Source organism: Mobula hypostoma, chromosome 4 (genome assembly GCF_963921235.1).
Source record: "Mobula hypostoma chromosome 4, sMobHyp1.1, whole genome shotgun sequence".
Lineage (NCBI taxonomy): Eukaryota > Metazoa > Chordata > Chondrichthyes > Myliobatiformes > Myliobatidae > Mobula > Mobula hypostoma.
In genome coordinates, this window is record NC_086100.1 from 68,944,881 (window position 1) to 68,955,405 (window position 10,525).

At 46.4% G+C, this 10,525-nt stretch overlaps 1 protein-coding gene across 1 annotated transcript in view; it reads right to left on the reverse strand.

Annotated features, from left to right (window-relative positions):
* Positions 1 to 10,204, reverse strand: part of copb2 (COPI coat complex subunit beta 2) — a 38,919-nt gene extending 28,715 nt beyond the window's left edge. Inside the window, exon 1 of the mRNA XM_063045917.1 lies at positions 10,048 to 10,204. Within this exon, the coding sequence (XP_062901987.1) occupies positions 10,048 to 10,050 (3 nt within the window). The 5' untranslated portion in view covers positions 10,051 to 10,204. The remainder of the gene's footprint in view (positions 1 to 10,047) is intronic.
* Between the last annotated feature and the right edge of the window lie 321 nt (positions 10,205 to 10,525).

The following is a 10,525-nucleotide window of genomic DNA, read 5'->3' on the forward strand; positions in this document are numbered from 1 at the left end:
GTCTGGTGGGGAGCAAAGGTGAGGGAGCTGCCCCAGATTGGACAAGCCCCTTCACCAGAGTTGCTACACCTCCCTGGACACCACAAAATAGACTAAAATAAACACAAACATTTTACTCTACTCTAGTAGTCAGCAACTTTTTTAAGCCCAAGATCCCCAACCTCGACCTTAGTGAAAGGCAAGATCTACCTACTAAATCGTTTAGAGAAAACACAGCTCAGATTGTACTTCCAATCTGAGGCCTTTTATTTGGGCTAATTGTGTTTGAGTTACACAAAGTACTTTGGTCAAACTTTCAAATTAGTTCAAACAAGAAAACACTGTAACTAGCATATCAAACAGACCATAGCTGTCTTTAAGAATATTACAATACTTCACACCTTTAATTCTAAGTTTCATTATTTAGTTTTATTTCAACACAAAAAATAAATGAATAAAAATTGACAGTTACACTCAGTGTGATAACTGGGGCTGAATACTTTCTGCTAGTTCCCTGAAATTTGGCTCATAACTACAGACAGCCAGTCTGAGACAGTCTGTGAGGTGTCTGTCAGTGGGAGAGATCCTGTACTTAGATTTAATAATTTCCATCTGTGAAAATGCAATTTCAAATAGATAAGTTGACCTGAAGTAGGCACTGGCTTTTAATGCACGTGGTGAGATGAGGAAACTTCTCCCTGCTGACAAGCCCCCAAAAGTCACCGTCCCTTGATCGTGCTTTAAGCTTGATGTCATTTTGCAAATCAATTATTTCCATTTCAGTATCACATGGCACACCAAATACTTGCTGGAATATGGCAGCTGTCTGTTCTATATCGATTGGCAGAAATGGGTTTGAAATAAATGCAGCAATATTTTTCATGACGTTTAACTCCCCAAAACACAGATCGAACTCTATTATAGCCAGTTTGTCTAGGTGAGCACAGTACTGCTCAGGGCGAAAAGCATTTTTTTTTCCTTGATGGCCTGTAACATTTTTCCCAAGTTGGGAAAGTGTGTCAGACTGCCATTCTTTAAATTTGAAATCCAAACACCGAACTTGGCCTTGAACGCATTTACTGCCCTCATCATGTGGGTTAGGTGTTGGTCTTTTCCCATGAGCTCATTGTTAAGTGTGTTTAATTTAACCATTATGTCTGTCAGAAACCCTAAATCCAGCAGCCACGCATCATCTGACAGTTCCTTGTGTTCCTCGTTTCTTGTTGACAGAAAAGTCTTTATCTCAGGCAGCAAGTCAAGAAATTGTTGCAGCACTTAGCCACGACTCAACCACCAAACATCAGCATGAAGAATCATGACTCCGTAAGCGGCATCGAGCTCATCCAATAACACCTTGAATAAGCGGTGCTGAAGCGCTTTTGCTCGAATCAAGTTTATCAGTTTGACCACCAGTGTCATTACATGAGAAAAGTCCACGACCTTCCCAGCCAAGGCCTGCTGATGAATCACACAGTGATAATCCAGGAAGCTGGGAAAATCAGGGTCATTACGGCACAGTGCTATAAAACCAATGCGCACACCGTGCATTGCTGGGGCCCCATCAGTAGTAATTGCCACCAGTTTATGAATGGGGATGTCATTTTCACGGATATTTTTTAAATTGATTGTAAATATCCTCACCTCTCGTTCTCTTCTTTAATTGCAAAAGAGTGAGGAAGTCCTCCTTTGTTGTAAAATCCTGGAAAGCCATTCTGACAAATACAACAAGCTGAGCTGTTTGCATTACATCCAGGGATTCATCGAACTATAGCGAAAAATATTCAGTGACAAGTCCTCTAACACTTGTCGATCCACGTCCTCTGACAGTGACTCTACCCTCCTTGTCACTGTTGCAGGGCCAAGCGGTATATTATGTATTGCAGTTGTGATGTTGTTTTTGTTTTTAAAGCCATTAAAAACAGTTTCTGTGGTAATGGCCACTGCTTCCTTGAATAAATCGCCATCTATAAAAGACTTCTTGTGTTTAGCCAAAAGGTGACTTAACACAAAATGATGCTTCAATAGCAGCCTTATTCTGAGCAGCATGGTTTATGGAAAACAATTGCTGGGCCTTCAACTCCGATTTCAGCTCCTCAACTTTCCTGGCACGAACTGCTCTCTTTGGAGTGGGGGGGGTGGGGGTAGGTGTATTTAAATTCCTGGTGGTTGGTGTTGTGGTGCTGCTCCAGATTCCCCCTTTTAGTCAGTGCTTGTGTTTGGTGGCACAACATAAATACACACTTGTCTTTCACCAAGGTAAAGGTAAACAGAAATTCCTCTTCCCATTCTGGATGGAACTTGTACGTTTTTGCCTTCTTTCGTGGAGCCTCCGCCATGCTAGCGAGCTACCATGCAGGATATCACCAGCGAGTGCCGCATATTGATGTTTGCGACCGTCTATACTCTTATCTAATTTAATTGGTCACTTTGATGCAGCACAGGCTACGCTGAAAACACGGTGCATGGTGGGGGAGCTACACACATGCGCACTGGGCAGAAAGAACGGAACTAAACCCCCGCAACCCAGAAACAATCTCTCTTTACAAATAGTTTTCAATAGCGAAAATATTGCTGTATTACCATTGCCCTAATTAGTATTACTTATTTATAATGCTCACATTACAACAGTATTTGCGTATTTATTTTTCTTTTTTTTTGGGATCTACTGGGAAAGTCTCAAAGATCGACTGGTCGATCGCGATTGACGGGTTGGCAACCCCTACTCTACTCCATTAGGACATTTAATCACCTACATAACATGCAGGTAATTTAACTAGTTTGAAGACAAAGGCGGCAAAGAATCAAAGTAAAGAAGATCTTTGTGTTTATGTTATCTTGAAGTTGTATAAAACATTGGTGTTTGAGGAATGTTTGAGGAAAAGTGGTCAGAGCAGGAGGGAGACATGGGCAAGACTGAACCGGGGCGCGTGAAATGGAGAGAAACCGGAAAAACCGGAGAAGATTCAGAACACACCCACCAAAAGCAAAGGCGAGGACTGAGCACTGGATTGACTTGAAAAGGTCGGGTATGGTCTAGAACAGGCAGCATGGTCCAGGTCCAGAGCAGATTGACGTGGCAAGGCCCGAGTCCCGGTGCGGGAAACAACTCAATGTAGATTTAGAAAGGAAATGTTTCAACAATTTAAATACCAGGCCAGATGGCTTGAAAAAGCAGTGTGTCTCAGTACCAGAGGTGAAGATCGAACCGGTTCTTACTGCTCTGTAATTTACTCCACTCTCCGCGGCGTTAATACCAGACCAGATGGATTGAAAAAGCAGGGTGTCTCAGTACCAGGTGAAGGTCGAAATGGTTCTGATACTGTACATTTACTCCGTTCTCCGCGGCGTTAAGACCGACACTGTGAACCTTCTCCGAGCATCATGTCTGTGAGCTGCGACATTCACTTCGCTCTCCATGGCGGTAAGACTGACACTGCTCCGAGCATCGTGTCTGTGAGCTGCGCGATGACTTGCTCCGCTGGCTGTTGAACAAAGGCCGAGGCAATGGGCCTTTTGCTCTGAATGCTGTTTCTTGCTTTTATTGTTTACATGGTGTGTTTTATTTTTTTTCTCTCGGCACATTGGGTGTATATTGGACTTTTTAAAAAATGGGTTCTTTTCAGTTTCTTATTTTGTGACTGTCTGCAAGCAGACAAATCTCAATGTTGTATAACTTCTACATTCTTGGACAATAAAATACTTTGAACTGTGAGGCCTAATTTGGAGTATTGCGTGCAGTTTTGGTGACCTACCTGCAGGAAAGATGTAAATAAGGTTGAACAAGTGTAGAGGAAATTTACAAAGATATTGCTGCATCTAGAGGAGCTGAGCTACAAGGGAAGATTGAATAGGATAGGACTTGATTCCTTAGAGTGTAGAAGATTGAGAGGAGATTTGACAGAGGTATACAAAATAACGAGTAATTGCAAGCAGGCTCTTTCCACTTGAGGTTGGGTGGGTGGGCAGGACTCATAGGTTAAGGTGAAAGTTTGAAAGGGAACAGGAGGGGAGACTTCTTCACTCAGAGGGTCGTGAGCTGCCAGTTCAAGTGATCCGTGGGAGCTTGTTTTCAATATTTAAGGAAAGTTTGGATAGGTACAGGGATGGTAGAGCTATGGAGGACTATGTCCTGGTGCCGGCTGGTGGGAGTAGGCAGATCAAATGGTTTGGTACAGATTAGATGGGCCAAACAGCTGGTTCTATGCTGTAGTTTTCTACAACTATCTGCTGCAATTGTCAGCTTTGGCTCCTTAAGTAAACAAAGTCAGAGGCTCATGGTTCTGATGTGTATGCTGCAGTCAGTCAACAGTTTTTAAATCTGTAATCTTTTCGTGACGTTGGTGTTGCTGGCAAAACCACCATTTATTGCCCAGCCTTAAATGTCCTTGAGGTGGTGATGGTGAGCTAGCTTCCTGATCCACTTCCATCATACCGGTGAGGACATTCCCACAGTACTTCCTGATCCACTTCCATCATACCGGTGAGGATATTCCTACAGTACTTCCTGATCCACTTCCATCATATCGGTGAGGATATTCCCACAGTACTCCAGTGCAGGGAGCTCCAGAATTTACATTCAGCAATGATAAAGAAATAATGTCAAGGTAGTATTCAACTAAGAGGGGAACTGACAGATTAGTGGGGGAGCTGGAAGGTCTGGAGTCAACACTGAAGAGTCTATCTACTCCATCTGGCCTGTTTTACCACTGTGTAATCACCACATGAATAGCTGTGTACCACTGTGTAGTCACCACTAGCTCTGCTAGTAGGACACAGGCTCAGGAGTTTGGCACATTAACTATATTAATTATGATCCTGTGAGTTAGATTGCACTTGGCTGTAGCTTGTCTAATCTGTGTGACTGCTATCCCAACTTAAAACAGATGTTTGAGGAAACTTACAGGTTACAAGTGATTTTGCCATGTCTGAATTCAGTCCCTCGAACCACGCCAGGTGCTGCATGCAGCATTATTCTTTTTCTATTTTACCACAGCAGTCAGAGTATGCTTGGGAGATCACTTCAGGGGGTATTGAAGAATCAACTGCTGGCGTAGGTTATAACAAAAACTAAATATATATTCCACAGTAGCAATGGTGGGACTTGAGCCTGGGCCTCAGTAAGATTACTAGTTTGATCATTTAGTTGCTGCATCACCAGCATAAACATGGTTTCCAGTCATCAGTGTAGCTCCAGCCCTTTCACTCCCCCTTACCCGTCCATGAAATATTCAGCGTTTGATGGCTTGGGGCCTGTACCAGCTGGGATCTCACTGAAACAACTGAAAATTGAAAGGGCTGGAGACTGGAGGTGAAGAGGATGTTTCCAAAAATAGGAGAGTCAACGACCAGCGGGCACAGCCTCAGAGCACAAGGACATCCCTATAGAACAGAGATGAGGAGGAATTTTTCTTCAGCTAGAGGCTGGTAACTCTGTAGAATTCATTGCACAAAGGATTGTGGAGGCCAATGCTTTGCGTATAGTTAAAGAGGAGGTTGATAAATTCTTGATCAGTAAGGGCATCAAACAAGGAAAAGGCAAGAGAAAGAAGTCGAGAGGAACAATAAACCAGTCATGATCAAATGGACGAGCAGACTCGCTGGGCTGAATAGCCGATACTACACTTGTGACTGTTATGACATTTGATCTTATTGCACTAATTTTACATCAAGTTTCCCTATGTTTTGGCAACATACATCATCACAACCAACATCACTACAAAAGACATCCAAGTTGCTGGTGAACGCAGCAGGCCAAGCAGCATCTGTAGGAAGAGGTGCAGTCGACGTTTCAGGCCGAGACCCTTCGTCAGGACTAACTGAGGGAAGAGTGAGTAAGGGATTTGAAAGTTGGAGGGGGAGGGAGAGATCCAAAATGATAGGAGAAGACAGGAGGGGGAGGGATAGAGCCAAGAGCTGGACAGGTGATAGGCAAAAGGGGATACGAGAGGATCATGGGACAGGAGGTCTGGGAAGAAAGACAAGGAGGGGGGGTGACCCAGAGGATGGGCAAGAGGTATATTCAGAGGGACAGAGGGAGAAAAAGGAGAGTGAGAGAAAGAAAGTGTGCATAAAAATGAGTAACAGATGGGGTACGAGGGGGAGGTGGGGCCTTAGCGGAAGTTAGAGAAGTTGATGTTTATGCCATCAGGTTGGAGGCTACCCAGACGGAATATAAGGTGTTGTTCCTCCAACCTGAGTGTGGCTTCATCTTTACAGTAGAGGAGGCCGTGGATAGACATGTCAGAATGGTAATGGGATGTGGAATTAAAACGTGTGGCCACTGGGAGATCCTGCTTTCTCTGGCGGACAGAGTGTAGATGTTCAGCAAAGCGGTCTCCCAGTCTGCGTCAGGTCTCGCCAATATATAAAAGGCCACATCGGGAGCACCGGACGCAGTATATCACCCCAGTCGACTCACAGGTGAAGTGATGCCTCACCTGGAAGGACTGTTTGGAGCCCTGAATGGTGGTAAGGGAGGAAGTGTAAGGGCATGTGTAGCACTTGTTCCGCTTACACGGATAAGTGCCAGGAGGGAGATCAGTGGGGAGGGATGGGGGGGACGAATGGACAAGGGAGTTGCGTAGGGAGCGATCCCTGCGGAATGAAGAGGGGGGGGGAGGGAAAGATGTGCTTAGTGGTGGGATCCCGTTGGAGGCGGCGGAAATTACGGAGAATAATGTCTACTATAAGCCAACTGACTCTCACAGCTATCTAGACTATTCCTCTTCTCACCCTGTCTCTTGCAAAAACGCCATCCCCTTCTCGCAATTCCTCCGTCTCCGCCACATCTGCTCTCAGGATGAGGCTTTTCATTCTAGGACGAGGGAGATGTCTTCGTTTTTTAAAGAAAAGGGCTTCCCTTCCTCCACTATCAACTCTGCTCTTAAACGCATCTCCCCCATTTCACGTACATCTGCTCTCACTCCATCCTCTCACCACCCCACTAGGAATAGGGTTCCCCTGGTCCTCACCTACCACCCCACCAGCCTCCGGGTCCAACATATTATTCTCCGTAACTTCCGCCACCTCCAACGGGATCCCACCACTAAGCACACCTTTCCCTCCCCCCGCTCTGCTTTCCGCAAGGATCGCTCCCTACGCAACTCCCTTGTCCATTCGTCCCCCCCATCCCTCCCCACTGATCTCCCTCCTGGCACTTATCCGTGCAAGCGGAACAAGTGCTACACATGCCCTTACATTTCCTCCCTTACCACCATTCAGGGCCCCAAACAGTCCTTCCAGGTGAGGCATCACTTCACCTGTGAGTCGACTGGGGTGATATACTGCGTCCGGTGCTCCCGATGTGCCCTTTTATATATCGGCAAGACCCGACGCAGACTGGGAGACCGCTTTGCTGAACATCTACGCTCTGTCCGCCAGAGAAAGCAGGATCTCCCAGTGGCCACACGTTTTAATTCCACATCCCATTCCCATTCTGACATGTCTATCCACGGCCTCCTCTACTGTAAAGATGAAGCCACACTCAGGTTGGAGGAACAACACCTTATATTCCGTCTGGGTAGCCTCCAACCTGATGGCATGAACATCGACTTCTCTAACTTCCGTTAAGGCCCCACCTCCCCCTCGTACCCCATCTGTTACTCATTTTTATGCACACATTCTTTCTCTCACTCTCCTTTTTCTCCCTCTGAATATACCTCTTGCCCATCCTCTGGGTCACCCCCCCCCCCGTCTTTCTTCCCGGACCTCCTGTCCCATGATCCTCTCGTATCCCCTTTTGCCTATCACCTGTCCAGCTCTCGGCTCTATCCCTCCCCCTCCTGTCTTCTCCTATCATTTTGGATCTCCCCCTCCAACTTTCAAATCCCTTACTCACTCTTCCTTCAGTTAGTCCTGACGAAGGGTCTCAGCCTGAAACGTCGACTGCACCTCTTCCTACAGATGCTGCTTGGCCTGCTGCGTTCACCAGCAACTTTGATGTATGTTGCTTGAATTTCCAGCATCTGCAGAATTCCTGTTGATCGCTACAAAAGGATTATTTCACTGTTTGCAGAAAATTATGTACACATCCAACTGTGGTAAAAGTTAAAATGTCAGAAAAGTTGCTATTTTGCAAACAACAGGAATTCTGCAGATGCTGGAAATTCAAGCAACATACATCAAAGTTGCTGGTGAACGCAGCAGGCCAGGCAGCATCTGTAGGAAGAGGTACAGTCGACGTTTCAGGCCGAGACCCTTCGTCAGGACTAACTGAAGGAAGAGTGAGTAAGGGATTTGAAAGCTGGAGGGGGAGGGGGAGATGCAAAATGATTTTTTTGGTAGAAACGGGAAGTGCGGGGTGTGGGAACTATAAGGTTGGTAGCAGTGGATGGGAGATCCCCTGAGCGGATAAAGTCGGTGATAGTGTGGGAGACAATGGCCTGGTGCTCCTTAGTGGGGTCACGATCGAGGGGTAAATAAAAGGAGGTATCCGTGAGTTGTCGCTGTGCCTCGGCAAGGTAGAGGTCAGTACGCCAGACTACATTTTGCATCTCCCCCTCCCCCTTGCAAATCCCTTACTCACTCTTCCTTCAGTTAGTCCTGACGAAGGGTCTCGGCCTGAAACGTCGACTGTACCTCTTCCTACAGATGCTGCCTGGCCTGCTGCGTTCACCAGCAACTTGGATGTATGTTGCTATTTTGCAAGACTTGTTTGAGACATGCAAAATTTGAGAGAGATTCTACATAAATACAACCAATGCAAAGTACAGGAGGAACTCAATGGCTCACAGTACTGTAACATCTATGGAGGGAAGTGAACTGTCAACATTACAGGTCAAGAACCTTCATTTGAACTGAAAGAAAGAGGAGAGGTGAAGCAAGAGTTGGCAGGTGATAGGTGGACCCAAGGAAGTCAGGACGATAGGCAGGTATAGATAAGGGAGGAGAATGAGTGAGAATGATCTCAGCAGCTGGGAGGTGGAGCATGAAATATAGAGCGGGTGATAGGGAGGGGAACCAGCTGAAGGATTGTGTTGGCGATGAACAGATGGGACAGAAAGTAAAAGGAGGCCAGGTGGATCAGGAGGACAGTGAAAAGGGGAAGGAGATAAGAGGTGAGGTGGACCAGGAGAAAAAAATAGGGGTAGGGGAGAAATGGATACCGAACGCTTGAGAAGTCGATGTCATGCCACCAGATGGAATATAAGGTGCTGGTTCATTAATTTGCATTTGTGGACAAACATATTGGTTTGGGAATAGGATATAGAATTTAAAAACTGGTCACTGCAAGATCTTAGAAGACACTTGGCTCAAGGTGCTCAGCGAAGTGGACACTCAATTTGTATCTGGTCTCACCAATATAAAGGAGGCCACATCAGGAGCGTCAGTTACAGTAATGCTTTAAGGTTCACATGTTCCTTGCCTGGAACAACTATTTACAACCCTGATCAGTCAATATAAAGAGCAGCATCTCAGGCAACATCTATCAAGCATAAATACAACTAAAGCAAAGTACTGGAGGAACTCAGCGGCAAACAGTAAACATACCTGTTTATTTTCCATAGAAGTATCACACCTTTATAAAGAAACAACAAAGGGTAATGGACTGATACAAAGTAGAATACCTTGCATCAGGTAACTGCACATCCACGCCAGTAGTAACATTTAGTAATAAGCAACATGATCAAATATACAGCTCACTTCATAATACCAACTTACAGCACGAACCTGGACATTTCCGGGCCATAAATGAGTACTTAAATTTCACAGAAAGTAAGTTCACAAAGGACGTGTAAGGGAACTCTGTTGCGTTTCAGACCTCTTGTCAATACGGACCTGTTGCTCCGGAGAAGGCCGTTTAATGTAAAATAAAAGAACTGACGATCGTTGATTCAATTTTTTGACCTCAGGGATATTCAAAAAGCTCCGACATTTAGACTTCAGATGTCACCCAAAACCTCAGTAAGCACAGGCCCCAGTGGACAGCCTGGGAACCAAGGGTCCAGCCCTGAACCCCGGGGAACAGCAGGCAGGCCGCTGTCTCACCGCAGGCACAGCTCGGGCTGCAGACACTCCAGCACCCGCACATCCTCACAGCACCAACATCGTGCACCGTCCCACACTCACCATGTCCTCGGCTGCTGAGCCGCCGCGTTCAGACGCCGGGCCGTTCGCTTACTCGCTTGGTCTCTGACGTGGAGCTTCCTCCTCTGCCACGAAAGGCGAGACTTCGGCAAACTCGCGAGAGTTGCCCTAGGAAAGAACTCCAGACATACTCCCTCCTGCGGGAGCAGAGCCCTCTCCGGAAACACCCCCCTCTGCAGGTGTGGAGCTCACGGCGAAAAGAAGCTCCGGTGACATCGCCCTCTGCAGGCCCAACGCTCATGGAGGAGAAGTAGAGCATTCTCCGCAAACAGCCCCCTCTATAGGCGGAGCGCTCACAGTGCAGCAGTGGTGCACTCTCCAGAAACACTTAACCTTTCAGGGGACAAAGTACGCACAGTATGGGCAAATGCCGTTTCCGGACCCACGCCCCCTCTGCAAACATAAGGCTCACAGTGAAGGGGCAGCACCCTTTCTGAGCATTGCGCTCAAGATCAGACAC